The 27,794-nt window shown below is 58.3% G+C and overlaps 1 protein-coding gene across 2 annotated transcripts; it reads right to left on the reverse strand.

Annotated features, from left to right (window-relative positions):
* Positions 1-3,268: 3,268 nt before the first annotated feature.
* Positions 3,269-21,091, reverse strand: LOC104060929 (nuclear receptor ROR-beta). Of its 2 annotated transcripts, none has more exons than XM_054049992.1 (10): positions 20,935-21,091; positions 11,014-11,099; positions 10,782-10,923; positions 10,028-10,441; positions 9,477-9,598; positions 9,035-9,167; positions 7,384-7,491; positions 6,943-7,053; positions 5,992-6,104; positions 3,269-5,188 (listed from the first exon to the last, which is right to left on the reverse strand). In XM_054049992.1, exons 1-10 carry the CDS (start codon positions 20,939-20,941, stop codon positions 5,027-5,029), a joined length of 1,398 nt encoding a protein of 465 aa, XP_053905967.1. In that variant the 5' UTR covers positions 20,942-21,091; the 3' UTR covers positions 3,269-5,026. The 2 variants fall into 2 exon arrangements, with proteins under 2 accessions (XP_053905967.1, XP_053905966.1); XM_054049991.1 differs by lacking the exon at positions 20,935-21,091 and adding an exon at positions 18,096-18,166.
* Positions 21,092-27,794: the final 6,703 nt, after the last annotated feature.

The raw sequence follows: 27,794 nt of genomic DNA on the forward strand, positions 1-27,794 counted from the left end.
ACTGGGCATAAGAATTCCTTCCCTATGAGAGTGGGGAGGCCCTGGCCCAGGTTGCCCAGGGAAGCTGTGGCTGCTCCATCCCTGGAGGTGTTCCAGGCCAGGTTGGATGGGCCTTGGGCAGCCTGAGCCAGTGGGAGGTGTCCCTGCCCATGGCAGGGGGTGGAACTGGATGATCTTTAGGGTCCCTTCCATCCCAAACTGTTCATGATTCTGTGATTCACTGAGCTGAGCTTGTTATGTTAATATGGAAAGGTTTATTGGGAGGGAGTGATCAGGCCTTCTGCCTCCAGAAGCATCACCATCACTCAGGGAATATTTTAGCTATAAACAGCAGAGGTCACTCTGCCCCAGTAAATCCATGCTACTGGGCCACCAGTATGAGAGCTGGGCAGAGTCTGGGTACAGACACCAGGCACTGGGTCACCCTCACACCTCGGTTCTGTTCTGGCTGTGCCCCAGGGGGGACAGGCACTCATTTATCCTGTCCGCCACTGATCCCTAAGGGTGCTGGAGTTGAGGGGACTTGAGCCCATCCTCCACCAGCTCCCACAGCCTGCTGGTGTTAGAATCATGGAATGGTTTGAGTTGGAAGGGACCTTAAAGCCCATTCAATTCCACCTCCCTGCCATGGGCAGGGACACCTCCCACAGGGACAAGACAAGGGGGAACGGTTTTCAGCCGAAAGAGGGGAGATTGAGATGAGATCTTAGGAAGAAACGTTTTGCTGTGAGGGTGGGGAGGCCCTGGCCCAGGTTGCCCAGAGCAGTGGTGGCTGCCCCATCCCTGGAGGTGTTGAAGGCCAGGTTGGATGGGGCTTGGAGCTCCTGATCCAGTGGGAGGTGTCCCTGCCCATGGATGGGCTTCTAAGTCCCTTCCAACCCAAACCGCTCCATGATTCTATGAGTAATACCCGAAATGCAGCCTTGTGTCCAAATCCAGCCATGGAGCAGTGCTTCTGGCACACCTTGGTCATGGAGCCGCTGAAGAAATGGAAGGATCTCCATGCATTTGAGGGCTTCAGCATCGTCTAGGTTGGAAAAGACCTTTAAGATCATTGAGTCCAACTGTAAACCTGAAAATTTTGGAATCACACTCACTACGTCGAACATTATTATTCTTTTTACCTTGGAAAGCAGACTTTATTTTTCTTCCTGTCAATTTTGTGCAATATACATCGATAAACCTAGAGAATACACCTCAAGAAAAAGCTTTCCATCCATACATTATATTACTTTTTATTTAACGTCATGAAAAATTTAGACAACGCTTTTGTCCTTAAATAAACATTTCTCCCTCCCCTGCCCTCCCTTCCTTGCTGACCGATCCGAAAAGAGGAAATTTTATTTAGTGCTTTGCTTTTCTTTAAAAAAATAGAAATTACAATCTTACAAGACAAGAACATTCAATGAGAACAGAAGCATGTTCCTAAGTCTAAAAAGTAAAACAATTCCATAAAACCTGTCGGCATCCACAGGTTGGTGTGTGTGGAGGGTGGCAAATGGAAAAAAAAACGTTTTCCATTTCTTCCTTTCATTCATATAGATTAAAAATAACATAAAACCGACCGAAACTTTATATATTTTTTCTCTTTTGCACCAACATTCACAAGAATATATTATATATATATTTTTATCCATTTTTATACACAGTGTGAGGGTTCTGGAGGTGGAAATGCACACTCAGCTAAACTGCCAGAGCGAATAAACACACACAGAATTAATCTTCATCTGGAAAAGTGGGATCCCTCGTGGCTGGGGACGCCCTGCTCAAGGGCACCGCTGCCGAGGGCTGGTTGAAACTAAAGCGGCACAACCTCTCGTGGGATGGAAATGTCTCCGAGACGTCGAGGACCAAGCATCGAAGCGAGTTCAGGCTCTTGGGGCTCCCAAGCAGTGAATTGAGTCGGAGCTCTTGGGGCTCCCAAGCATCAGCTCTGCTTGCCACACGCGACTCTGGCGTGGGGGAGAGTGGAATCTCCCTTTTTCAGGTATTTCTACCCGGGCTTTTCCATTTCCCCTTTCCCTGTGAGTGCGATGCTGGGCTCTGCTGAGCCGCTATCTCCTGGGAGCACAGACGAAGCATGAGGGTCACCACGGCCCCATCTCTTTGGGCAAACCACAAGCTGAGGCTGTGGTTGCAGAGGTGCCACGGGGGTTCAGCACATCCTCTCTATCCCTTTGGACGCGTATGGTCCCTCCCAGGCAAGAAATCACTTAAATTGACATTGAATCACTTATCCTCTCCCAAGAAATCATTTAATCGACGAGTCGGTTCCTTTAAAGAGAACGTAGAAGTGGGGGTTCCTGTGGTTTGGCAGGTTGACTTACACATGTTTAATACTTTCAGTCTCCCCTAGATTCCCAAAGGGGCTTTTATTGCTCAGAATCCATGAGATGGATGTGTCGTAACCCAGAAAATCACAACTGCTGACAAGGGCTCAGTCTTTACCCGATTTAAGGTGCTTTCTTGTTTTCTTTGCCAGATGAAATGAATACGATGGCGTTGACCATTGGTGCATGTTGGCTGATGACTAATGAGGACGTAAATAAGGGTGTGTGCTTTTTTTTTTCCTCAAAAAACCATTTCAAAACACCTGCGGCTCTTTCCTCCAAGAAAGGGAATGCTGCTGTCCTGCAGAAACAGAGGGCGAAAGCCCTCTCTGCAAAGCACATTCATTTTTCTCAAGTGCTTTTCCCCGCAGAGAGGAGCCGGGAAGCGAACAGTGCTGTCAGAAATGATGCTTCAAAAAAAAAGGCACGACCCTCTAGATGAAAAAAAGGCAGCACTGACGTCATCACTTCTGTCAAAGCTTTAGGATTCCAGAGAGCAGGAGACAAGCACGACACATCCCCACCCCGGTGAACGCTGTGCTGGAGGCATTGGCACTCAACTTCGCACGGGAGGGTCAGCAGCCTTCACCGGAGATCTGGGACTTGGAGGTACGAGGCTGCCCACCTCCGATACGGTCCAAGAAGCAGTTCAGATGGTGGTGAGCAAACCCAGAAAGCACACGGTTCTACATGGCAGACGGCAGCTGCCAGGGAATAGCACAATCCCAAGTTTTTCTCTGCCTTATACCAAAGCAGAAACCTCATCTTGCCCAAGACTGGCAAGTCTTCCCTGGTCCGTGTTCTTCCCTAGGAGGTCTTTTAACCTGAATATCCCCTATCATCACTAAGAAAGCTGCTCATTTAGTTTAAGGGGTGCAATTATGGAACTGAAGGTCTTCAGCTCACACTCAGGGATGATCCAAGCTGATGGAGGATGGGGTTGAAATCAATACAAAGCAGGAAGGGGCTTGGGATTTTAGCCCTTTGCCAGCAGAAACTGGGGCTGCCTCGGCACAGTTCTTTCCCTTGTAGCTTTTGGCATTCGCTGCAGGAGGAGCAGGAATTGTGACAGGAAAACCATCAAGCGGCACTGATGGCTGCAGGCTATTGCAGCATCACCCCACAAATCCATCCCTCCATCCCTTCTTCACCTTTGGAACCTCCCAAGCTCAAAGCAGCAGGTCCCGACCACAACACAACTTCCCCGGGAAGGAATAAGGACCTTTCACTTCCCCCTTGACTCCCTTTCTCCCCCTAAAAAGCCTGCAGGTCCTGCTAAATAGAGAAAAATCCCCAAAATAACAGTTCTACAGAGCTGCTTGAGGGGAAAAGCCCGAGTCCAACTCAATCTGTGACAGCAGCCACAGTGATGCTCCAGGCATGGAAAGGAGGACCCGGCAGCAGAACCAGCTCGGGGCTGGGTGGAGGAAAGGCCACAAAACCTCCTCTGGCTGCAGAGTTTTACTGGTTGGTCTTGATAATAAAACTATACATGACAGCCAGCACCCAAAGAGCCGCTGCCTGCGAAGAGCGTTGGGATGGGCATCGAGTCTCGGCGCTGTAGCCACACCCTTGAGCCACTGTCTCAAGGAAAAAGCCCCTCTCCCAGAAGCGCTTGGGATGCAGAAAGGTAACATGAGGCAGGTGGACCGGCTGAATTTACTTCGAAAAGCCAGGCTATCTGCCAGCCGGATGGGGAGCCAGGCAGGCATTTGGGAAAATCATAAAATCACAGAATCGTTAAGCTTGGAAAAGCCCTCTAAGCTCATCCAATCCAACTGTCAGCCCAACACCACCATCCCTACTAAACTATGTCCCAAAGTGCAACAGCCACATATTTTTGAACCCTTCCAGGGATGGAGACTCCACTACCGCCCTGGGCAGCCTCTGCCAGGGTTTCACCGCCCTTTTCAGTAAAGAAATTTTCCCACTATCCAATCTAAGCCCCCCCTGGCACAACTTGAGGCCAGTTCCTCTCGTCATATCACACCTTACTTGGTTGAAGAGACCCTGCAAAGCTTTCCCCCACTACACTGGGTACCCTTTGCCTCCTCCACGGGGAAATCCTACCTGAATCCCTGCCCCTGGCCACAGCAAGGACTTTCTCAGCCAAGCCGTGGGCATCTCATACCCTGGGAGAAGGAATAAAGCAAAGACTTCGCCTTCACCCTCTCCTCAGCTCCAGACAGGAGCTCAAAGCTGCTCCCACCAGCCTGGCTCACTGCTATCCACCCGAGTCTGAATCGCTCCTTCGTTATCCCATGCCTTCTGTTCGGGTAAAAAAAAAAAAGAATACAATAAAAATAATAATTAAAAAAAAAAGACAATTAAAAATCCAGAGACAGAGAGTGCAGCCAGGACAGCAGAAAGGGCCACGCACGGCATGCGCTCCCCTGGATCCATGCACTGCGGGGAGAAGCCGCTTCCTTCCCACTGCCAGGAGCATCTCCTCTCCCGAGCGGAGATTTCACATTCATTTCACTGGAATGGCAAAGTCCGTTTGCTTTTTCCTTCAAGGTGCTTTACATTCAAGAGCTATTGCAATCCACAGCGAGGAAACGAGACTGGGGAGGTTTCCCAGCCCCGCAGGTTCTCTTGAGTTTGATTATTTGATTTAAATAAACTGCCCCAAACTTCTGAAGTTCAGTTCATCTCCAAATTTTGGGGAACTTAAAGGGGGACGGCAGCTCCCAGCCTTAGCTCTCCCGTGGGTCGCTGTACTGCAGCTCCGAGTTGAAAACCTCTTTATAGAGGGGTGGGAAGTTCATGGCAGTCTCCGGGTGCAGGAGACGGAAAAATTCCAGCTTATCCAAGTGCAGGTTGCAAATGGTCTTCATCAAGGGCAGCTTGGAAACCATCTGCAGGGCAAGAAGGAGCTGGTGACCACTGGGTTCATCATAGAATCATCATCACGGAATGGTTTGAGTGGGAAGGGACCTCAAAGCCCATCCAGTTCCAATCTCCCTGCCACAGGCAGGGACACCTCCCACTGGATCCAGTTGCTCCAAGCCCCATCCAACCTGGCCTGGAACCCCTCCAGGGATGGGGCCACCACTGCTCTGGGCAACCTGTTCCAGGGCCTCCCCACCCTCACAGCAAAATGTTTCTTCCTAAGATTTCATCTCAATCTCCCCTCTTTCAGCTTCAAACCGTTCCCCCTCATCCTCTCCCTGCACTTCCTGATCCAGAGCCCCTCTCCAGCTTTCCTGGAGCCTCTATCAGCACTGGAAGCTGCTCTAAGGTCTCCCCACAGCCTTCTCTTCTCCAGGCTGAACAACCCCAACTCTTTCAGCCTACACTTGTACAGCAGGTACTCATCACGGATCATCTCCATGGCCTCCTCTGGACTCGCTCCAACAGCTCCATGTCCTTCCCGTGCTGAGGACTCCAGAACTGCACACAGGGCTCAAGGTGGGGTCTCCCCAGAGCAGAGCAGAGGGGCAGAATCCCCTCCCTCCCTGCTGGCCAGACTCCACGGCACGGGGCTGCCCCTGCTTGCACCGTGACGGGGATGTTTGGCCCTTGGAAAGAGAAATTCCTTCAGCAGGTCCCAGGACTTGCCCCCCCAAACCCAAACATCCACCAGTTCTGATGTCTCCCCAAGGCACAGCCGTCATTCCCCCTCTGGGCTCCCCACAGCACACACACACAGCACCGCTACCTTTGAGAGCTTGTCCTCGGCGGAGTGTTTCTTCTGGATCTCGTGCTGCAGAGCCACGTAGATCTTGTCCTGAAGCTTCTGCACCTTCCTGGACTCGGTCAGCCACGGGCGATCTACGGAGACCACCAGGTCAGTGCTGCCATAGGGCTCTCCTCATGCTCTTTTAACCCCTCCTGCTCTCCAGGAGGGTCTTGGGGATGGTAGGTGGGTCAGGCAGCACCTTCTCCCACCAAGGACTTCGGGCAGATGCATTTTTTGCCACTTTAGATACTTTTTTACCCCAACCTCTTTTGCTGGGAATAACTTAAACCATCCAGCCAGCAGTCCTGAGACTGATCATAGAATCACAGAGTCATGGAATGGGTTGGGTTGGAAAGGACCAAGAAGCCCATCCAGTCCCACCCCCTGCCATGGGCAGGGACACCTCCCACTGGATCAGGGGCTCCAAGCCCCATCCAACCTGGCCTTGAACACCTTCAGGGATGGGGCAGCCACCACTGCTCTGGGCAACCTGGGCCAGGGCCTCACCACCCTCACAGCAAAACATTTCTCCCTAAGATCTCACCTCAATCTCCTCTCTTTCAGCTGAAAACCCTTCCCCTTTGTCCTGTCCCTGCCTTCCCTGATCAAAAGCCTCTCCCCAGCTTTCCTGGAGCCCCTTTCAGCACTGGAAGCTGCTCCAAGATCTCCTTGGAGCCTTCTCTTCTCCAGGCTGAACAACCCCAACTCTCTCAGCCTGTCCTCGTACAGGAGGTCCTCCAGCAGATCATAAGTGATTGTCACATCATGGGAACTAATTGCTTCTTGCAATCATCCCTTAGTTGCCTCAAACGCGGGCACCAGGGTACACTAATCTTTGAAGCAAGATAATTTATTGGTCAGGTCTCCCTTGACACAAGACCACCCCCGCTGCCATCTGGCTCCCCCATCCCCACTCCAGCCCCCCTGCACCTGGGGAGAGCAGAACGGCAGCAGTGAAGAGGGCGAGCTCCTCATCCGACAGCTGCAGGCGGCACAGGGTCCTCCCCAGCTCGAAGACAGCGCCAATGAGGTCATCACAGCCTGATGGAGGGGACAGAGGATGATGCCACCACTCTGCATGACCCAGCAGCACCCCTACACCCTGACCCACCAGCTGACCTGAACCAGCACCCAGGGCTTTGAAAGGTTTTGGAGATAACATGGGGACCTGGCAGAGGATGCTCAGCATCACTGGGCTTTGAGTTGGGGTAGAAAGCAGGTCCCAATCACAACGCACATCAATCCAGTCCCACCAAGAGTGGAAGGAGATTTAGCCCAGCCGTGTTTCACCTGGTTGCAACCCCCAGCCTCGCCTGGGTGTCAAAATAGAGGAGAGACCCCCCAAGAAAGGCGCAGCCAAGTGGCTCTTACCAAGCGACTTGAACATCTGCACGCCACCGAACTTCCCCTCGAAGAGGATGGTGTTGTTCAAGGGGTTGAACGCGCGGATCATGCGGATCAGGAGCACCTCGAGGCAACCTGACGTAGGCAGGGCAGGGGGGGTTCCATCATCCCAGGACCAAATGGAAGAAAGAGAAAAGTGCCCAGTGCAAGTTTGAAGTCTAAATTGTTCACTCGCAAGAGCAGAATGGTTATGCCAATAAATCCAGTTTGGGGGTTGGTTTTATTTAGGTTTCCAGTTGTGACCACAATATTTTCACCAAAAGCAGATATTATCCAGGCACTCGCAACCGGACACAGAGATTGATCGAGGTCACGGTGGAGCAGCAAGAGAGGAGAGGGGGGAAAACAAAACAAATAAAGAGAAAATGGAAGGAAGAACTGAAAGAAGGAGTTAAACTCGCAACAAAGGGCAACGAAGCTGGTCAAGGGTCTCAAGCAAAAGTCTTATGATGAGCAGCTGAAGGATCTGGGGCTGTTTAGTCTGAAGGAGCCTGAGGGAAGACCTCATCACTCTCTGCAGCTCCTGGAAAGGAGGTTGGGGTGAGGTGGGTGCTGGGCTCTTCTCCCAAGTAACAAGGGATAGGAGGAAAGGAAATGGCTTTAAGTGGAGGTTTAGATTGGATATTAGGAAAAAATTCTTCACTGAAAGACTTTTGAAGCCCTGGCAGAGGCTCTCCAGGGCAGTGGCGAAGTGATCGTCCGTGGAGGGGTTAAAAAATAGGTGGCAATGCACTTTGGGGCGTGGTTTAGTAGGGATGGTGGTGTTGAGCTGATGGTTGGACGGGATGAACTTAGAGGTCTTTTCCAATCTTAATGACTCTATGATTCTATGAAACTCAGCGTGTTGGGCACGACCAGCGTTGGCTTCAGGACACAGCAGCCCACCGAGATGCTGGCACACACCCCCTGTGTGGGGCAAGGCTCTCAGCTCCCCAGGCTTGAAAGTTTATAAACTGGGCAGCTTTTCCACTTGGCATCTCGGGGCTTTCAGACACGCATCTCCCTTGCTTGGGTGCAGCATCTCTGACTTGGGCAGAGAGATGGGTGGGGGACATGGGTGTGTGCTGCTATCATCCTCTTCTCCCCAGTTTCTTGCTGGGAGAAGAGAAAGGCTTTGCCTTCCTGCTCCCCTTTGGGTTTGGTGCTCCTTTTCCCAGCGGAAAACCCACTGCACTCACTTCCATCCCAGTTTCTTGGTGACTTTTGGTTTAGGGTGATCATGGAGAAAGACCTCTGCTCAGGACAGTCACTCTGTGTCCCATCACCTTTGAACATGGCCTTCAGCTCCTTCCAGCCCAGAACCTACTCCCTGAACACCGAGGCTGAGCCTGGGGGCAACCGGGGTGGTGAGGGAGGGGAAATCCTGAAAGGAAAGAACTAGCAGAGAGAAAAGATGGGATAAACCTTCGGCACGGCAGCTGCTGCTTGGAAGAGGCATCAGGGATGCAAGGGGAAAGGCAGGGATGCAACGAGGTCAACAGGGACGCGAGTGGGACAGCAGGGACGCAAGGGGGATGGCAAGGGATGCAAGGGGAAAGGCAGGGATGCAACGAGGTCAACAGGGACGCGAGTGGGACAGCAGGGATGCAAGGGGGACGTCAGGGTCCCCTGCTCTTACCGGCTTTCAGGAGGATGATTTGGTCGTTCTGGCAGAGCTCCATGAAGCCGTCGATGCGCTTGGCAAACTCCACCACGTACTGGATGGCATTGGAGATCTGCAGCGAGCACTGCTGCCACATGGCTTCGCAGCTCTGCCGACACAGCGGGGAGGTCCCTTAGGGCTCGCTGCCACCCTGTCACCCGGGGTTTGCTGCCACCACATCTCCTTGGCCCTGCTGTCCCGCTCCATCCCCACTACACGAGGCAGGGAAGGGACCCAAGTGCACATGGGAGTGGTGGCACTAGGACACCTGCACATCCCCGACACCCACACCCTCAAATCCCCCTCACTTGGGCTTTTGCAGCTCCCAAAAGACCCCCCTCAACCTCCTCGCCTTCCTCCCTGCAGCACCAGGGGATGGCGGTGGACCTTGGGGAGCCGAGGGGGTTGTGGTGCTCACCTTGCTCTGCAAGGTGCGGATCTCCTCAGGGGAGTAGAGGCTCCATGCCATGCGCTTGAGCTCCTCCGTTGTGTACTGGCATGTCTCCAGGTGCGACTTCACCACGTTCTGGGCCACTCGGTCTGCAAAGTGAGGGCAGCGGGTGATGAGACCCCATCATCCCCATCCCATCCTGTCCCGAGTATCCTGGGTTGGGCTGGAGGAGTGAGGGGCCCACAGGCAATGTCACAGGGATCTGAGGAAGCATAGGGCATTGGCGATTGTCCCCGAAGCAGAGGGAGAGATGTTCTGCGCAACCTCAGGTGCACTAACTCCATCAGTGCTCAGCCTGACGAAGGGATAGGGTTGGAGATGTTCTGCATGACCTTAGGTGCGCTGAGCTCCACCAGTGCTCAGCCTGGAGGAGGGGATGGGGTTAGGGATGCTCTGAGAGCCAAGACTGGGTTGATCCCTCACTGTGAGCACCCAGGGCTGGATGCATCCTGCAAAATACCCAGGGCTGCGCACCCCACGCGTGCCCGGCATCGTGCCAACACTGCGCCAACGCTCACCGATCTCGAGGACGGAGATATCGGGAGCCAGCTGCCCGCCCTCCAGCGCGCCGTGCGCAAACAGGGCTGGCTCCAGCATCAGCTCATAGATGGACTCCTGCTTGATGAGCGTGGCATCGGCCACGTCCAGGCTGGACTGGTCGGGCGATGGCTGCGCCGAGGCAAGCAGGTCAAGGTTGTAGTAGGTGCTGCTGCCGTCTGGGGTGAGGGGAAAATCAAAGAGGAGCCCATCCGACAGTGTGGAGATGTCATCCAGGTCTGAGAGCCCACTGCTGACACTGGTGGTGTAGACACGGCTCAGGGGCTCAGGCTCATCCTTGGTGCCGCCGCTCTGCTCCTGGCTCTGCTGGTGTTTCTGCACCTCGGCGTAGAGGCTGTCCCGCTGCTTCTTCGACATACGCCCAAACTTCACCGCTGCCCAGGGAGGAGAGGACGGCCAAGTTAGGGTGGCTTTGTCCCAGCAGAGCCACAGTTTTGACCTCAGAAGAATCCTGGCTCCCAGCGGATCCCATGTTTTGGTGGTGTAAGAGCCCTGAGCAGGGCAGGACCCTGCCAGACGCATCCCCCCACCCCAGACCAACCCTGGCTCAAACAGAACAGAATCAATTTAAATCTTCCCTGTGGAAAATGCAGAAGCATTTCTTGCTCCCCAATGCCCTCCTTCCCCTCAGCTTGCCTTGAGAGCCCAGTGCCCTCCAAGGAGGAGCTCCAAGGAGGATTGAACAGGTCCCTGGAGATGCCGGGCATAACTCACCGTCGCGGGACATGCCGAGCGCCAGGCATTTCTGCAGGCGGCAGTGCTGGCAGCGGTTGCGGTTGGTGCGGTCGATCAGGCAATTCCTCTGCCGGGAGCAGGAGTAGCTGGCGTTGTTCTGCTGGCTCCTCCGAAAAAAACCCTGCTCGGGATGGGGATGTGTTGAGAAAGCGCCCGGCGGGATGCCAGCCCCCACAGCCACCCACTCTCCGACACCCATCCCCAGGCTCACCTTGCAGCCTTCGCAGGTGATAACGCCGTAGTGGATCCCTGAGGACTTGTCTCCGCAGATCTTGCACGGGATCACTTCGATTTGGGCTGTGGTGGAGGTAAAAACAGGGAAAACCACAGTGGTTAATGATGGCCCTGCCTCTGTGACAGCCGCAGCCCCATTTGGCAGCTGGGGAAACTGAGGCACAAGGTCCGGACCCACCAGCAACTCAGCCCTTCCTGGAGACCTCGCAAGGATGCTTGTGCTTCAGAGAAGACCCCAAAAAGGCTCATATAGGGTACAGGGTGCCCCCATCTGCTCTCCAAGCCTCTTTCTACCCTTCTCCTGGGTAGAAAAGCCCTTTGAGCTACAAAAGTACAGCACATCCATGCTCCACTCCTGCCTGGGATCCCACTTTAGGCTCATTCTCCTTATTTTTCAGCGGGTGTGTGCGCACTGGTGGGGCACCACAGACAGGCACATCCTCATCACAGCGACAATCCCCATCCCTGCACCCACGGATGCTCTCCTGCCAGGGGGTCTCGCCCAAGAAGAGAGTCTAGGGGGGCCCCCCAGCACCCCTGGCAGCTGCTAGGAGAACCCAGGACCAATATAGCCATCGCTGGCTCAAGGTCCCAGCCCCCTTTCCTCCACAAATCCGCTTCCCTCCTTGCTTCTGCTTCGCTGGCACTGAGCTGCTAATAGGCTTCGTCCTCCTCATTTTCCAGCTGCCCCAGATCTGGGCTGTCGGGCAGAGCTGGCGGGGGGGACACAGGGCACCCCTGGGACTCGTACGTGCCTCCCGGCATCTCTGCACCCTCTAATCCCCTCTCCAACCCCCTCCCAGCCTGGCAACGCTCTCAAGGGTGCTGGGCAGCCGCCGCTGCGCCAAAATAACCCCCGCAGCCAGATTATGGTTATTTCAAATCTCCTGGGCCTGTGCAAATCCCCAGCTTGGGTAATTCCCTTCTGCCTCTTTTCTCCCCTGGGAACGACTGGGGCTGGTCAAGGGATGCGTTTTATGGGATGCTGTTAGCAGGGACCACCCCTGCGAGCAGCTGCGGTGCTCAGCCTGCACCCCAACAGCCAGTGGTGCCCTGGGGTCCCTCGCGCAGCGTGAACTTCGTCGTGCAGTGGGGCAGCCGGGCTGCCATCGGCTCCTCCGGGATGCTATGGGTCCCCCCCGCCATGGGGCAGATTTGTTCCCAGCCATATAGGGGTGCCAGAAGAGGGATGGATCCCTCCCAGAGCAGTGGTGGCTGCCCCATCCCTGGAGGGGTTCAAGGCCAGGTTGGATGGGGCTTGGAGCATCCTGATCCAGTGGGAGGTGTCCCTGCCCATGGCAATGGGGTGGAACGGGATGGGCTTTGAGGTCTGTCCCAACCCAAACCATTTCATGACTCTATGATCCCTCCTCCATCCACCGACTCGCTGCTCAGCTCCTGCCCCAGATGTATGAGGTTGTTTGGGGGTTCATCCCACCTTCCCAGGGCTGCTTCCAGGCTTCTCCCAGGGCTGTGTACTCATCCCCCCCACAACCCAAAGGGGATAACATCCCACCCTAAAGCCTCTGCCCATGCCTCTGTTGTATTTCTGGGCCTGGGGCAGCAGAGCCACCTCCCCCCGGGGCTGGGAGGGAGAGAGCAGGGCTGGCCAGGGCATCCCCCCATCCTCCAGCCACCCCAAACACCGCAGCCCCGGGGTCACCCCTTTGGCAGGGGACCATCAGGACAACGTGCCAGCAGCCCCATCTCTCCAGCAGGATCTGACACCCAAAATTCCCCACCTCTTGTGCCGCCAGAGAGGGGTGCAACCTGCAAACTGTGGGGACCCCTCCCCATCCTGCCCCAAGCTCCATTGCTGGGGAGCAGTGGGGATGGGGGCATGGGGAGAGGATGCCACCCCTGGGAGGAAACAGCGTCGGTTCGTTATGCAACGTAATTGCAGCCGCCGGGAGCTGGGGTGATGCATCGCTGGCACACCTCGCCCTCACGCCCGCGGCCGATACTCCTGGCCCCCCCCTGCAATTATCGGCATCGCACGCCTGGCAAAACAGCTGGCGCTGAGCATTGTCCTTCACCTGCCTGCACCCACCCCGCCGAACCCCAGGGTGCTGCTCCGCTCACCCCACCGGCCCCCAAGAGCCATTTGCCAACCATGGCCATGGCTTCATGGGATGCTCTTAGCACGGAAAGGGTATGGAGCTGTTGGAACGGGTCCAGAGGAGGCCACGGAGATGATCCGAGGGCTGGAGAACCTCCTGTACTGAGGCTGAGAGAGTTGGGGTTGGTCAGCCTGGAGAAGAGAAGGCTCCAAGGAGACCTTAGAGCAGCTTCCAGTAGAAAAAGGGGCTCCGGGAAAGCTGGGGAGGGGCTGTTGATCAGGGAAGGCAGGGACAGGACAAAGGGGAAGGGTTTTCAGCTGAAAGAGGGGAGATTGAGATGAGATCTTAGGGAGAAATGTTCTGCTGTGAGGGTGGGGAGGCCCTGGAACAGGTTGCCCAGAGCAGAGTTGACTGCCCCATCCCTGGAGGGGTTCAAAGCCAGGTTGGATGGGGCTTGGAGCCCCTGATCCAGTGGGAGGTGTCCCTGCCCATGGCAGGGGGTGGATCTAAATGGGCTTGAAGGTCCCATCCCATCTAAACCAGTCCATGAATCTACAATCCCGATAGCTGAGTCCTGCCCCGTGCCCTCAGACCCAGGCAGAGGGGACCCTCAAGAGACCTCTGCACGCAGCACGGGCAGAGCTAAGGCAGGGGACGATGATGCTCTCCCAGCTCCTCCTGAGCCAACCATCATCTCTGGATACTGTGAAGGAGAAGCTCCAACTGCTCTCTGTGTGCCTGCATCCTCTCGGGGCTCTAATTAGCATCCTGCTAATTACATGGCCGTGCCTCCAGCCGGCACCTGACCCGCTCCTATGACATTCGCCCCAAATAACTGACGTGGAGATATGGCCGTAACCCCAGCACGATGGCAATTACAGCTCAGAACAGAGTTTAATTGCCGTTGTGTTTGTAAACTCCACATGGATCACCGCCAGCATCCCCTCATACCATGGCCACATCTCCCCCACAGCCGGACAACCCCAGCAAACAGGACATGGGTGCTGGGGGTGGTGGGCACCCACATCCCCCAAATCCCACTGCAATCAGCGGAAACATCACAGCAGACCCCACACGCCGGGCATCCCCCCCTCCTCCGTGCCTCAGTTTCCCCACTGGGGGATACTGGACTCGTCTTCCTCCCATCACAACCCTGTGAGCATCAGCCTTGCTGTGCAAAGCGGGGTATTTTCGCGAGGTGAACCCCTTCCCTTTGTTCATCGGGGAGGCAGGCAGTGATACTACACCTCGGAGACCGGGAGGCTAAAAATAGGGGGCAGAAAAAAAAAAACCCAAATGGGGTTAAAAAAAATAAATAATAATCTCCAGGCAGCAATTAAAATGTCCCGGCTGCGGTATTTGCTCTCCTCCCACTGCAAATACCTCTTGCCCAACTCCCGGCCCGCTGCCACCACTTATGTAAGCAGCACCGCAGCACCGTCCGGCGCTGGGCTCGCTTGTGCCGGCACTGGTTGGCCCCCGGTTCGGTGGCCAGCGTGGCCCCGTGGCTGCCATCCTGTCCCACTGACACACTTTCTGCCCGTGGTCCTGCTTGCGTAACGCCGTGGTGTTAACCCTTCCCGCAGCCGCGGTGGGAGGGAGACGGGGCTGCCCCCCAAAACAAGGCAGGATCAAGATGGGGATCCATACTATCCCTCTAGGGCATGGATACCATCCTCCTCCTCTGCTCCCACCCCAGGGCTCAGGTTCCCCGACACCCCCAGACCCAGCCCTGCGTCCCCTCCAGCCCAGCACTGGGCAGAGCCAGAGCCACCCTCCCTGGTGCAGAACTGGCCTTCCTCCACCCTCCTCTCCATCACCTGCATCCCGAAGGCAGGCATCTCTCTTGCACCCCAAAACAAGGCAGGAGCAGCACAGGGATCTGCACCCCTACATCTGCTGCGAAGCAGCCATGGGTCTCCCCATCCTCCTCCTCCCACCTCTCCCCTGTAATTTCTCGCTGCTTTATGGAGGGGGAAGCACCCCCAAAAACCTCAGCACCCCACGCCACGCTGCAATCCCACTCCTGCTGGGGGTTTCCAGGAGCTGCCCCCCAAGCACCCAAGGGTGCTCCAGCCAAAGGGTGAAGAACCCTTGGTGGGGGCGCATTTTGGGGGGGGCACTGCAAAGCCCTCAGCACAAAGCATGAAGCAAGCACACACACCTTTCAACCTACAGGGCTGCGGTCAGGATACGACCACCCCTTCCTCTGGGTGGGCTACGGGAGCAAACCCACCCTCTTGGGTGCCCTTTGCTGGGAGGAAGAGGGGGAAATAGCCCAGTTGTGGGTGCTTTGGAGGCCCCCGTGGCCATCTGTGCCCCAAATACCCCCTCACTGCCGGGGTAAGAGTGGGGCAGGCGGCTTCCCCAGTGCCCTGGCTCATTACCCAGCAAACCTGCTGGGAAAGTAGGTCTGCGCCCCATCCCGCTGCCGCGATCGATGCCGTAGGACAGGCACCTCCGGTAATTAGCAGCAGCCCCAGCCAGGGCACAGGGATGCTCTGAGGCTCTGACACTGCTGCTCCCTCCCCATCCCCGAGCAAAACAGGGGTGAGGGCACAACCCCCCACTGCGCTCTGCATCCCCCCCAAAGCATCCAGAGCATGGGAAGCAGGATGGGTCCAGGCTGCACAGGAACATACAGGGACTCGCAAGGACCCACAGGGACATTCAAGGACAGATGCTGCCATCCCACCTCAGCATCCTCGCCCCAAAACGTGGCTCTGCTCCCCTGTTCCCTGCGGCAAACTCCAACCCCAGGACCTGGGCTGCATCCGCCTCCAGGAGCCACTGCGCTTCATCACAGCAACTGGCCGGGAAGGTGGCCGTGGGGTAGGGCTGGTGGTGGAGAGGAATTAGTAAAGGGAACGATCGCACTTCTACATCTGCTGTTGGTTTTGCTTTTAAACAGGGTCCCACGCTGGGGTCTCCGAGCACCCTGGCATTTCGGCTATCATAGAACCATGGAATGGTTTGAGTTGGAAGAGACCTCAAAGCCCATCCAGTTCCACCTCCTGCCATGGGCAGGGACACCTCCCACTGGATCAGGGGCTCCAAGCCCCATCCAACCTGGCCTTCAACACCTCCAGGGATGGGGCAACCACTGTTCTGGGCAACCTGTTCCACCCTCACAGCAAAACATTTCTTCCTAAAATCTCATCTCAATCTCCCCTCTTTCAGCTCCAAACCGTTCCCCCTTATCCTATCCCTGCCCTCCCTGATCAAGAACCCCTTCCCAGCTTTCCTGGAGCCCCTTTCAGAACTGGAAGGTGCTCTAAGGTCTCCTCAGAGCCTTCTCGTCTCCAGGTTGCACAACCCCGCTGTCAAATCTCATCCCCATCCATGCACCAAACGGGTAACCCTGAACCGGACGGGGCTGTGCGATGCCGGGGAGGTTTGCAGCACGCAGCCCTGACTCAAAGCGTGGGCTCCAGGCTGCAACGGCACCGCAGCACCGGGGCCGTGTGGGCAAAGAGTCGGTTCAATAAGGAAAATAAGCCAATAGCGCCGGGCTGTGATGTCGGAGGTGAGAACCGAGTTGTTAATTGATGAGCAGAGATTTCTTGGAAACTTTGGGCCAGAACATGCTTTGGGCTAAAAGGTGACAACCTGGGCTCAGTCACCCTCCTCCTGCCCCCCAGGATGATGACCCTTGGGCCACCTTGGGCCAGATGGTGCTTTTGAGCTAAAAGGAGACAACCTCTTCACACCCTGCTCCTCAGGATGACTTCTGGCCACCTTTGCTCATGGCCACGCAACCGGTGGCTTCATAGCCACCCTGATCCCTGGGAGGGTGCTGGTTTTTCCCTGTCCTTTGGTGCAGCTCATGTCCCCGGCTTGGAAATCGTAGGGAAAAATCACAGCAGTGGGCAGGCAATGAAGCTCCCCGACATGGTTCCAGCTCCTGCCCCGGTCGCTTTGGTTCACCGGCTCCTTGGAGCACGGCACCGCTCCAAGGCCAGCCCCACTGGTGCGGGACGCAGCCCTTTGCACTTTGGCTAGTGCCGGAGGGTGGCAAAGGCGCGGCAGCAGAGAGGGGGCCCTGCCACCAGCTTGGGGTGGGGACAAACTGGGCTGCAGTGGGAGAATATCCCCAGCCCCGTGGCTAAATCAAAGGGGAATTATCTCCACGGGGCTAAATAAAGGTGGTGAGAGCGGCTCCGCTCACCACATCCAATAAATCGGGTGCGATTTAGACATTAGCTGCTCTTTAAATAGCTGCTGCCGAGTTCAAAGTTAAATGTGACGGGGAGAAGGGACGGGCAGGGGATGCTGGGCTGCGCGGTTAACCCGCTGCCACCCATGGGGCCATCTCCTCATCACGGCCCTTTCCCTCTCTGGGTGCTGCTGCTTCCAGGGGTTACCAGGGTGAGGGATCCCAAGTCCTGCCTGGATCCCTTGGGACACCTCATTGCCACCAGCCACTTTTCTCCTCTAACCTTATTTTTGGGAGGTGAAAGGCATGGACATCCCCATCTCCTCCTCATTCTCATTCCGTCCACATCCCCATCCCCATCTCCATCCCCATCACCTCATCCTCATCCCCACCACCTCATCCTCATCCCTATCCCTATCCCTGCCACTGCATTGCCATCCCCGTTCCCACCACCTCATCCTCATCCATGACTCCATCCCCACCACCTCATACCGTCTCCATCCCCGTGCCCACCACCTCATCCCCGTGCCCACCACCTCATCCCCTTCCCCACCACCTCATCCCCTTCCCCACCACCTCATCCCCATCCTCATCCCTGTCCCCACCACCTCATCCTCACCACCTCATCCCCATCCCCACCACCTCATCCTCACCACCTCATCCTCGTCTTCACCACCTCATCCTCACCACCTCATCCCCATCTCCACCACTTCATCCCCATCCCCGTCCTCATCTCATCTCCATCCCCGTCCTCATCCCTGTCCCCACCATCTCATCCTCATCCCATCCCCGTCCTCATCTCATCTCATCCCCATCCCCACCCTCATTCCCACGCCACGGTACCCAGGACGGGCACAGCCGTCGCGCAGAAGGGCCGATGGGTGCTGGCCATCCCTTGCCCGCGCCAGCGTGTGCACGCTACCGAAACGGGCAGGGAAGCTCCTCCTCCGCCCTCTCTGATTTTTCCAATGACAGATCTAGGTCACTAGGACAAGTTGGAAAGGCTGCCGAGCCACCGCACGCTCCTCGCCACGCTGCTTGCAAAACAAGCGAGCAGGAGGGCTGGAAACCCTATAGGATTATACAAGGCAAAGCCTCTCCGGCCAACCCCGGCACAGCCGTAGCGCGGGGAAAGACAGGAGCCAGGAGCTGCTGTGGCCCCTGGGAGAGGAGCCGAGGCGGTTTTGGGGTAGAAAACTGAGATTGAATCCATTTGGTATCACCACGCGGCACTTGGGTTGGATGGGGACCCTGTGCTGGGTGGCACTGCGGAGGAAAAAAACCCGATGGGGGAAAAGGATGTGAAATCGGGGGGGGGGGGGTTGACCCTTAATTAGGGCCAACGAGCACTAATTGGGGAGGGGGGAGTAAAAATATCTTAAAATGAAGTTCAGCCAGCTGTTAATTAAGCCAGGTGCTGGCTGTGCGAGCCCTAAGAGCCAGGCGGTGTTATTAATTAGGCAGGTGTTAATGCTTCCCTCTGTACTAATAAAGGTGAAATCCCGGGATGCGATGGGATGGGAAGGGGACGTGGGGGGCTTGACATCGCGCTGGCCTCACGGTTACACAAGAGCACGGGGAGGGTGGCAGAGCCCCGGCACCCACAGACGCACCAGAGAGGGAGGAAAAACCCACGTGAGGAGCTCGAAGATGGAGATCCCCATGCGTACACACGAAAATGCACCCAAATATTGCACCAAAATATACTCCTAGATACACGCACCCAAAACCACACCTTAGAGATGTGCAAGAGCAAGTCCTGGCGGGAATGAAGGGCTCAAGGATAGCAGGCGATGATGGAAAACGGCGTGAAAGGGGGGGATAAAAAATATCCCACCCCATCAGCATCAGGTCCCAGCAGCTGAGTCGGGAAAAGGGATGTGGAAAGCTGGGTTCGGCCACCTCTGCGTCACCATCACCGAGCTCTTTCGGATCGTCCCGCCAGAGCCTTCCTCCCTCCATCCTCCTCCTCCCAAGCCACCCGCTTTGCAAAGTGGAAGTGGTGGTGGGGGGGAAAAAGTAGGAGTTGTTTTTAATAACAGATCAAATCAGACAGGCGCTGGCGCAGCTCAATGCCTTCCCTGGATAAGGGGTACCCGAAATCACGGCGTGCGTGACCCCGCACAAGCGTTCCTCCGGCTGCACTGGTGCAGCCCCAAAGCACCCCAAAACCGCCGCGGAGAGGGGGAAAAGGAGGGGGAAAAATACAACAAATCCAGCCCTGGTGGGAGCAACATATTGAAGAGGAGATTAAGGGGTTTAGTGCGAGGAAAAGCTTAAGAGCGGGTCTAAGCCGGCGTCGGAAAGCGAAGCAAAATAAACAAGAATTTTATTCCTAAGGAAGGGGGGAGCTGGAGGAGGCAGAGAGACCCCGGTGGGGACGATGCGGGGCTCCCGTCATCCCTGGTGGGGCTGATGCCAGGTCCCCCGTGTCCCCAGGCAAGCTAATGCCGGGTTGCCCTGCATCCCTGGGTGGGCTGATGTGGTCCCCCTCCAGCAGGGTGGATGCAGGTCCCCCTTTTGTCCCCTCTGGGGCTGATGCAGGTTCCCCCTGTGACCCCTCTGGGGCTGATGCTCCGTCTCCTGCATCCCCGGTCAGGCTGAGGCAGGTCCCCCCGTTTTCCCTCCAGCGGAGCTGATGCCGGGTCCCCTCATGTCCCCCATGTCCCTCTAGGACGGAGCTGATGCCAGGTACCCCTGTTTTCCCCGTGTCCCCAGTGGGACTGATGCCGGGTCCCTCCGTGTCCCCCCGTGTCCCCCGCGGGGCTGCTGCCAGGTCCCCCCAAGTCCCCCTGGGTCCCCAGCGAGGCTGATGCCGGGTCCCCCCGTGTCTCTCCGTGTCCCCAACGGGGTTGATGCCGGGTCCCCCCAAGTCCCCCCGTGTCCCCAGCGAGGCTGATGCCGGGTCCCCCCGGATCCCCCTCCTGCGGAGCTGATGCCGGGTCCCCTCGTGTCCCCCGTGGGGCTGCTGCCCGGTCCCCCCAAGTCCCCCCGTGTCACCAGTGCGGCTGCTGCCGAGTCCCCTCGTGTCCTCCGTGTCCCCCTCCTGCGGAGCTGATGCCGGGTCCCCTCCCCAGTCCCCCCGTGTCCCCACTGGGGCTGATGCCGAGTCCCTTCGTGTCCCCCATGTCCCCAATGCGGCTGATGCCGGGTCCCCCCGTGTCCCCCTCCTGCGGAGCTGATGCTGGGTCCCCCCAAGTCCCCCCGTGTCCCCAGTGCGGCTGACGCCGGGTCCCCCCGTGTCCCCCTCCTGCGGAGCTGATGCCGGGTCCCCCCCCCAGTCCCCCCGTGTCCCCAGTGCGGCTGATGCCGGGTCCCCCCAAGTCCCCCCGTGTCCCCAGTGCGGCTGACGCCGGGTCCCCCCGTGTCCCCCTCCTGCGGAGCTGATGCCGGGTCCCCCCCCCAGTCCCCCCGTGTCCCCACTAGGGCTGATGCCGAGTCCCTTCGTGTCCCCCGTGTCCCCAGTGCGGCTGATGCCGGGTCCCCCCAAGTCCCCCCGTGTCCCCAGTGCGGCTGATGCCGGGTCCCCCCGTGTGTCCCCCCCGTGTCCCCCGCGGGGCTGCTGCCCGGTCCCCTCCTTCGGGGCTGCTGCCGGGTCCCCCCGTCTCCCACCGGGGATAACTTTTCCCGTTGCCCCCCGCCCCGGGACGGTCCCCCCTCTCGCTCTTTCCCCCTCTCTCACCTCGCATGGTGTCGGGCAGCTCTCAGGGTCGCGCCGGGGGGCGCATGGGGCGGCGGCGGCACCGGGAGATGCGGGGCGGCACCGGGAGGCACCGGGCGGCTCTGCCTCCTGCCCCTCCGCCGCTGACCCACTTCTGCCCGAGCATGCGGCCGTTCACATGACGAACCCGCCCCGCCCCCCCAAATCGGTTTCATTTCCAACCCCACCTCCTGCCCTTCCTCCTCCTCCTCCTCCTCCTCCTCCTCCTCCAGCCGCTGCCGGGGTTCGGCGCTGCGCTGGGGGCTGCGCCTCTCCGTGCTCACCCCTGCACCCCCGATGCTGCCCATGCACCCCCCAGCTCGTGCCCCTGCACCCCCGCTGCACCCTCCAGATCTCGACTCAGCACCTCAAGTGCTGCGTGCCCTGCACCCCCCAGGTCTCGACACTGTACCCCCAAGTGCCCGATCTGCATCCCCCGGTGCTGCCCCTGCACCCATCAACGCCCACCATGCACCTCTTGATGCCCACCCTGCACCCTCAGTTCATGCCCCTGCACCCCTTGATGCCCACCCTGCACTCTTGATGCCCACCCCACAACCCCAGTTCTTACCCCTGCACCCCCTTGTGTTGCCCCTGCACCCCTCGATGCCCACCCTACACCTCTTGTTGCCCACCCTGCACCCTCAGTTCTTGCCCCTGCACCCCTTGATGCCCACCCTGCACACTTTATGCCCACCCTCTACCCCCAGTTCTCACCGCTGCACCCCTCAGTGATGCCCCTGCACCCCTCGACGCCCACCCTGCACCCCTCAGTGATGCCCCTGCACCCTTCAATGCCCACCCTGCACCCCTCAATGATGCCCCTGCACCCCTTGATGCCCACCCTGCACCCCCCAGTGATGCCCCTGCACCCCTTGATGCCCACCCTGCACCCCCCAGTGATGCCCTTGCACCTCTTGATGCTCACCTTGCACCCCTCAGTAACCCTTGCACCCCTCGATGCCCACCCTGCACCCCCCAGTAATGCCCCTGCACCCCTCAATGCCCACCCTGCACCCCTTGATGCCTACCTTGCACCCCCCAGTGATGCCCCTGCACCCCTCAGTGCCCACCCTGCACCCCTCAGTGATGCCCCTGCACCCCTTGATGCCCACCTTGCACCCCCCACTGATGCCCCTGCACCCCTTGATACCCACCCTGCACCCCCCAGTGATGCCCCTGCACCCCTCGATGCCCACCTTGCACCCTTCAGTGATACCCCTTCACCCTTTGATGCCCACCCTGCACCCTCCAGTGATGCCCCTGCACCCTTCGATGCCCACCCTGTATCCCCCAGTGATGCCCCTGCACCCCTTGATGCCCACCTTGCACCCCCCACTGATGCCCCTGCACCCTTCAATGCCCACCCTGCACCCCTCAGTGATGCCCTTGCACCCCTTGATACCCACCCTGCACCCCTCAGTGATGCCCTTGCACCCTTCAATGCCCACCCTGCACCCCTCAGTGATGCCGTTGCATCCCTCGATGCCCACCCTACACCCCTCAGTGATGCCGTTGCACCCCTCGATGCCCACCCTGCCTCCTGGGTGCCCACCCCTGCACCCCCAGTGCCACCCGCCCCAGGGAGGGCCGTGCCGGTGCTCGCCCTGTCCCGGCTCGCCCAGGCACGGGGCCGGCTGCGTGTCCTGCTGAATCACCGAGCGCATCCATGCTGCGCCCCATTCCCCGTGTGGCTCTGCTGGTCCTCCCTGGATGCCCTGCTTGGCACAGGGATGCTCCCCCGGGCAGGAGAAGGCGCACACTCTGAGTAGCTCAAATGTGACCCCACGCCAAGGTGTGGATGCTAAAGTCCAAGGGGTTGGGAGACCTGTGGTTCGGAAAAGTGGGAGCAGAGGAAAGCTTTGGAGGTGGCAGAGAGCCACTTCCACCCTGTCCTTCATGCTGTGATGCACACGGAGGGCTCTGGGGCTTGGGGTTGGATCCTGGATAATGGAGTGCTCCAATGTGCTCCGGAATAGATGCGAAGAAATGTTGGCTCTGGACTATGGAACAAGACCTTGTGGTGCGGCGTCAGCACGGGCAAAGCCTCATGGCTGGAGATTGTGGTGAGACTCTTGCACCAGGTCACCAGAATCCCTGTGGTGCCACATCACAGGAGGTTGGTCCATGTCACAGCCAGGACAGGGCTCAGGGTGCAAGGGATGTGGTGCTCAGCAGTGCCCGGGGATGCCTGGGTCTTGGGGATGGTGGCACTAGCCTGGAGACTTGTGTGCAGAGATGGCATCGTCCATGGACACGGCATCCACCATGGACGTGGGCATGGCATCCTCTGTTGATGCGGCATCCACCATGGACACGGCATCCACCATGGGCATGGCATCCTCCGTGGACATGGGCATGACACCCTCCATGGCCGCAGCATCCTCTACAGATGCAACATCCACCAAAGGCATGGATGTGGCGTCAACCGTGGGCACAAGGAAGACATCCGTCATGGCCACACCTGTAGCATAGCCATGGACACCACATCAGCCATGGGCATGGACACCACGACAGCCATGAGCATGGACACCACATCAACCATGGGCATGGACACCACAGACATGGGCATGGACACCACGACAGCCATGGGCATGGACACCACAGCCATGAGCATGGACACCATGACAGCCATGGGTGTGGACACCACATCAGCCATGGGCATGGAGGTGTCATCTCCCACAGCCACATATGCAGCCACCACCAAACGTGGCACCGCTGCCTCTCCCCTGCCCTCGTGGCTGAGCTCTGCAGAGGCACCACAGCCTTCAAACCCTCAAATGAAGCCAAGCACGGCTGATTTCACCCCCATCCATCCCCAAGCCCGGGGCTGAGCTGGGGGGCGCAGGGACGTGGTGGCAGAGGGGGTCTCCCCACCCCACATCCCCGCAGCGGCGTGGCTTGGTGACAGCATCAACGGCCGGTGGGGCTGAGCGATGGTGGCACTTGGTGCGCTCCCACCCGCGTGCCGAGTTCCCGCTGCGGCCGGGGATGGGGACGCCGGCAGCCGTGGGTGGGGGGCTGGATGGCAGTGGGGGGCAGAGGGGACCGAGCCGCCTGCGCGCTCCAGCGCTGCTGTCAGACGCGATTTTGCTGATGGCGATTGGGACGGGGTTCGCTGCTCTCGCCAGTTGGATTCGCTCCTTCCTCCCGGCTTCCTTTTCCCGCATGGACGAGCACGCGGATGCGACGCAGGGCGACATCTCGCCTCGCTCTTTGCTGGCTCCGCTTCCAGTGGGGGCTTTTGCAACCGTTGCCCCTGAAATCCCATCCCAGCACCCATTCCGAGCGGCTCCCGGTGGCGGCAGCCCTTATGCCGGCGGCGCGAGGACACTGCCCATCCCCAGAGGTCACAGAGCTGCCCAAAAGAGGTCACCAGCCTGATTAGCCCCATGGGGAAACTGAGACCGGGAGCGATGCGGTGACTCTCCGGGGTGGGCAGGATCCTCCCCAAAGACAGCGGCCAGCTTGCCCTCGTGGCTGCTGTTGGGATAGTCGTGACCAAAGCGTGTTGGAGCGAGAGCGACACTGCGCCCCGGCGCAACCCAAAAGTACGAGGTTGCATAAGCAGCACCACACCTGCCGTGAGCAATGCCACGCCGGACCCACGCAGCCCGGCACCCGCTCCCTGCCACCTCCTTAACCCTTGGTGCACAGCACCCAACCTCCATCACCGATGGGTGTTGGTGTGAACGAAGGACCCGCGCACCCCGGCACCCGCTCCCTGCCACCTCCTTAACCCTTGGTGCGCATCACCCAACCTCCATCACCGATGGGTGTTGGTGTAACCCAAGGACACGCGCACCCCGACACCCGCTCCCTGCCACCTCCTTAACTCTTGGTGCACAGCACCCAACCTCCATCACCAATGGGTGCTGGTGTGACCCAAGGACCCGCGCACCCCAGCACCCGCTTCCTGCCACCTCCTCAACCCTTGGTGCACAGCACCCAACCTCCATCACCAATGGGCATTGGTGTCACCCAAGGACCCCCGCACCCCGGCACGCACTCCCTGCCACCTCCTTAACCCTTGGTGTGCATCACCCAACCTCCATCACCAATGGGCGCTGGTGTGGCCAAGGACCCATGCACCCCGACACCCACTCCCTGTCACCTCCTTAACCCTTGGTGCACAGCACCCAACCTCCATCACCGATGGGCATTGGTGTGACCCAAGGACACGCGCACCCCGACACCCGCTCCCTGCCACCTCCTTAACCCTTGGTGCACAGCACCCAACCTCCATCACCGATGGGTGTTGGTGTAACCCAAAGCACGTCCTGAGGGCAGAGGAGCTGCTGTGGGGTCCCCCAAGCAAGGGTGGCCTTTTGCAGGTCTGGGACTCGGGTTTTGGGGCCACAGAGGAGGAGGTGGAGAAGTTATACCATAGCAGGACCGCTTTTATCTCGACTGGGTCCTCACTCTGCAGACTTGGCCGGGTTTACATGGGAGTCCTGATCCTGGCAAAGCCAGAACCGAGGCAAAACCCCTTCACCAGGGGTGACAGTCAAACCCCAGGCATAATATTTGCTGTGGAGAGAGGAGCAGCATCCTCTCCCCTCCCAGTTGGGATGTGGGAGCACCAGAAGTCACTGAATCTCCCCTAAAAACCATCTCCCCCTCTGTGTGCCGGGATGTGGTGCCGTGGTTGGCGCAGGGATGCTGATCCCAGCATCTGACTGGTGCTTCTCCAGGCAGAGGACGATGCCAGAGCCAGAATCAGCTCTGGGGAGCTGCACCCACCCGGGTGATGCCTGAGGATGTGTCCGGAGAAGCTGGATCTGGTCACCCACAGCACCGGTGGCACGGGGAGGAGATGGATAAGAAGGAAAAATTGCCACCCCACCACCATCCAGCCCTTTTCCCTGCCCTCCTCCCTGGCCCAGCCTCGCTGCCTGCTCCGTGCCCGGAGCCAGGATGGATGCATTGAAGCCACAACCACCTGCCCGGTTTTGCCACCAGGATTGTCCCAATTGTCCCCTGGCTGGCCTGGAGACCAGCAGGAATTTGGGATGACACCATCGCGCCTTAATCACTGTTTGCTCTCCCTCGTGCCCCACCCAGCCAGAGGGGAACCTCTCTGCCCGCCCAGCATCACCCCAACCTGCACCCACCACCCTCACCCCACCCTGGGGACCCCCGAGCCCCGCGCTGGGGCTGTGCCGGGCTGTCCCCCGCTCACCGAGCCCCGGCACAGCCGGCTGGCAGAGCTGGTCCCCGTGGTGGCTCTTTGCCATGGGCACTGCCAGGTTGCTTCGCCTCCCCGTGACTCAGTTTCCCGTCGGGAATGGTTGACCTGCCCGGCAGGGAGTGGGTCACGGGGTGAACACACTGTCAATCCCGTGGTATCCGTGGCCCAAACCCCGTCCTTGGGTGCCAGCACGGGGATGTGTCTCTGCTCAAGGGTCTGATGGGGATCCTGTTCTCCAGTGCCCTTGTCTTGCCTTCCAGAGCCACGTCCTCATCTCCAGTACCTGGTCCTGCTCTCCAATGCCCATATCCTGCTCTTCAGCATGAAATCCTGCCCTCCAGTGCCAAATCCTGCCCTCCAGTGCCAGGTCCTGCTCTCTGATGCCCATGTCCTGCTCTCCAGTGCCATGTCCTGCCTTCCAATGCCCCTATCCTGCTCTCCAATGCCCCTATCCTGCACTCCAATGCCATGTCCTGCTCTCCAATGCCCATGTCCTGCTCTCCAATGCCCCTATCCTGCTCTCCAATGCCCATGTCCTTCTCTCCAGTGCCCCTTTCCTGCTCTCCAATGCCCATCTCCTGCCCTCCAATGTCCATGTCCTGCTCTCCAATGCCATGTCCTGCTCTCCAATGCCATGTCCTGCTCTCCAGTGCCATGTCCTGCTCTCCAATGCCCATGTTCTTCTCTCCAATGCCCATGTCCTGCCCTCCAATGCCATGTCCTGCCCTCCAATGCCATGTCCTTCTCTCCAATGCCCATGTCCTTCTCTCCAATGTCCATGTCCTGCCCTCCAATGCCATGTCCTGCCCTCCAATGCCATGTCCTTCTCTCCAATGCCCATGTCCTTCTCTCCAATGTCCATGTCCTGCCCTCCAATGCCATGTCCTGCTCTCCAGTGCCCATGTCCTGCCCTCCAATGCCCATGTCGTGCTCTCCAATGTCCATGTCCTGCTCTCCAGTGCCCATGTCCTGCCCTCCAATGCCCATGTCGTGCTCTCCAATGTCCATGTCCTGCTCTCCAGTGCCCATGTCCTGCCCTCCAATGCCCCTATCCTGCTCTCCAATGCCATGTCCTGCTCTCCAATTCCAGGTTCCTGTGGCTGAGGGACCTGGGGGTTGTTTAGCCTGGAGAGGAGGAGGCTGAGGAGAGACCTCATCACTGACTACAAGTGCCTGAAAGAAGGTTGTGGCGAGATGGGTTCTGGGCTCTTCTCCCAAGGGACAGGTGATAGGATGAGAGGAAATGCCCTCAAGTTGCACCAGGGAAGGTTTAGATTGGATATCAGGGGAAATGTCTTCATTGGAAGGGTTCTCAGGCACTGGAGTGGCTGCCCAGGGCAGTTGTGGAGTCTCCATCCCTGGAGGTGTCTCGAAGGTGGGTGGATGAAGTGCTCAGAGATGGTTTAGCAGTGGACAGGTAGGGTTGGACTCGATGATCTCAAAGGTCTCTTCCAATCCAAAGATTCACCGATTCTCCAGCGCTGGGCTCCAGGGTGGGTGTGGGCAGCAGGGATGGGATGGCTGCAGGGGAGCCGTGCTTCCAACCACCAAACCTTCACGTGTCTCATCAGCTGCCAAGGAGTGCACTGTGAAGGGGGAAACTGAGGCAACTATGGGGGTGTACCCCACAGCCTCCTTGGGGCTGTTCTGT

This window comes from Cuculus canorus, chromosome 27, assembly GCF_017976375.1.
Source record: "Cuculus canorus isolate bCucCan1 chromosome 27, bCucCan1.pri, whole genome shotgun sequence".
Classification (NCBI taxonomy): Eukaryota; Metazoa; Chordata; class Aves; order Cuculiformes; family Cuculidae; genus Cuculus; species Cuculus canorus.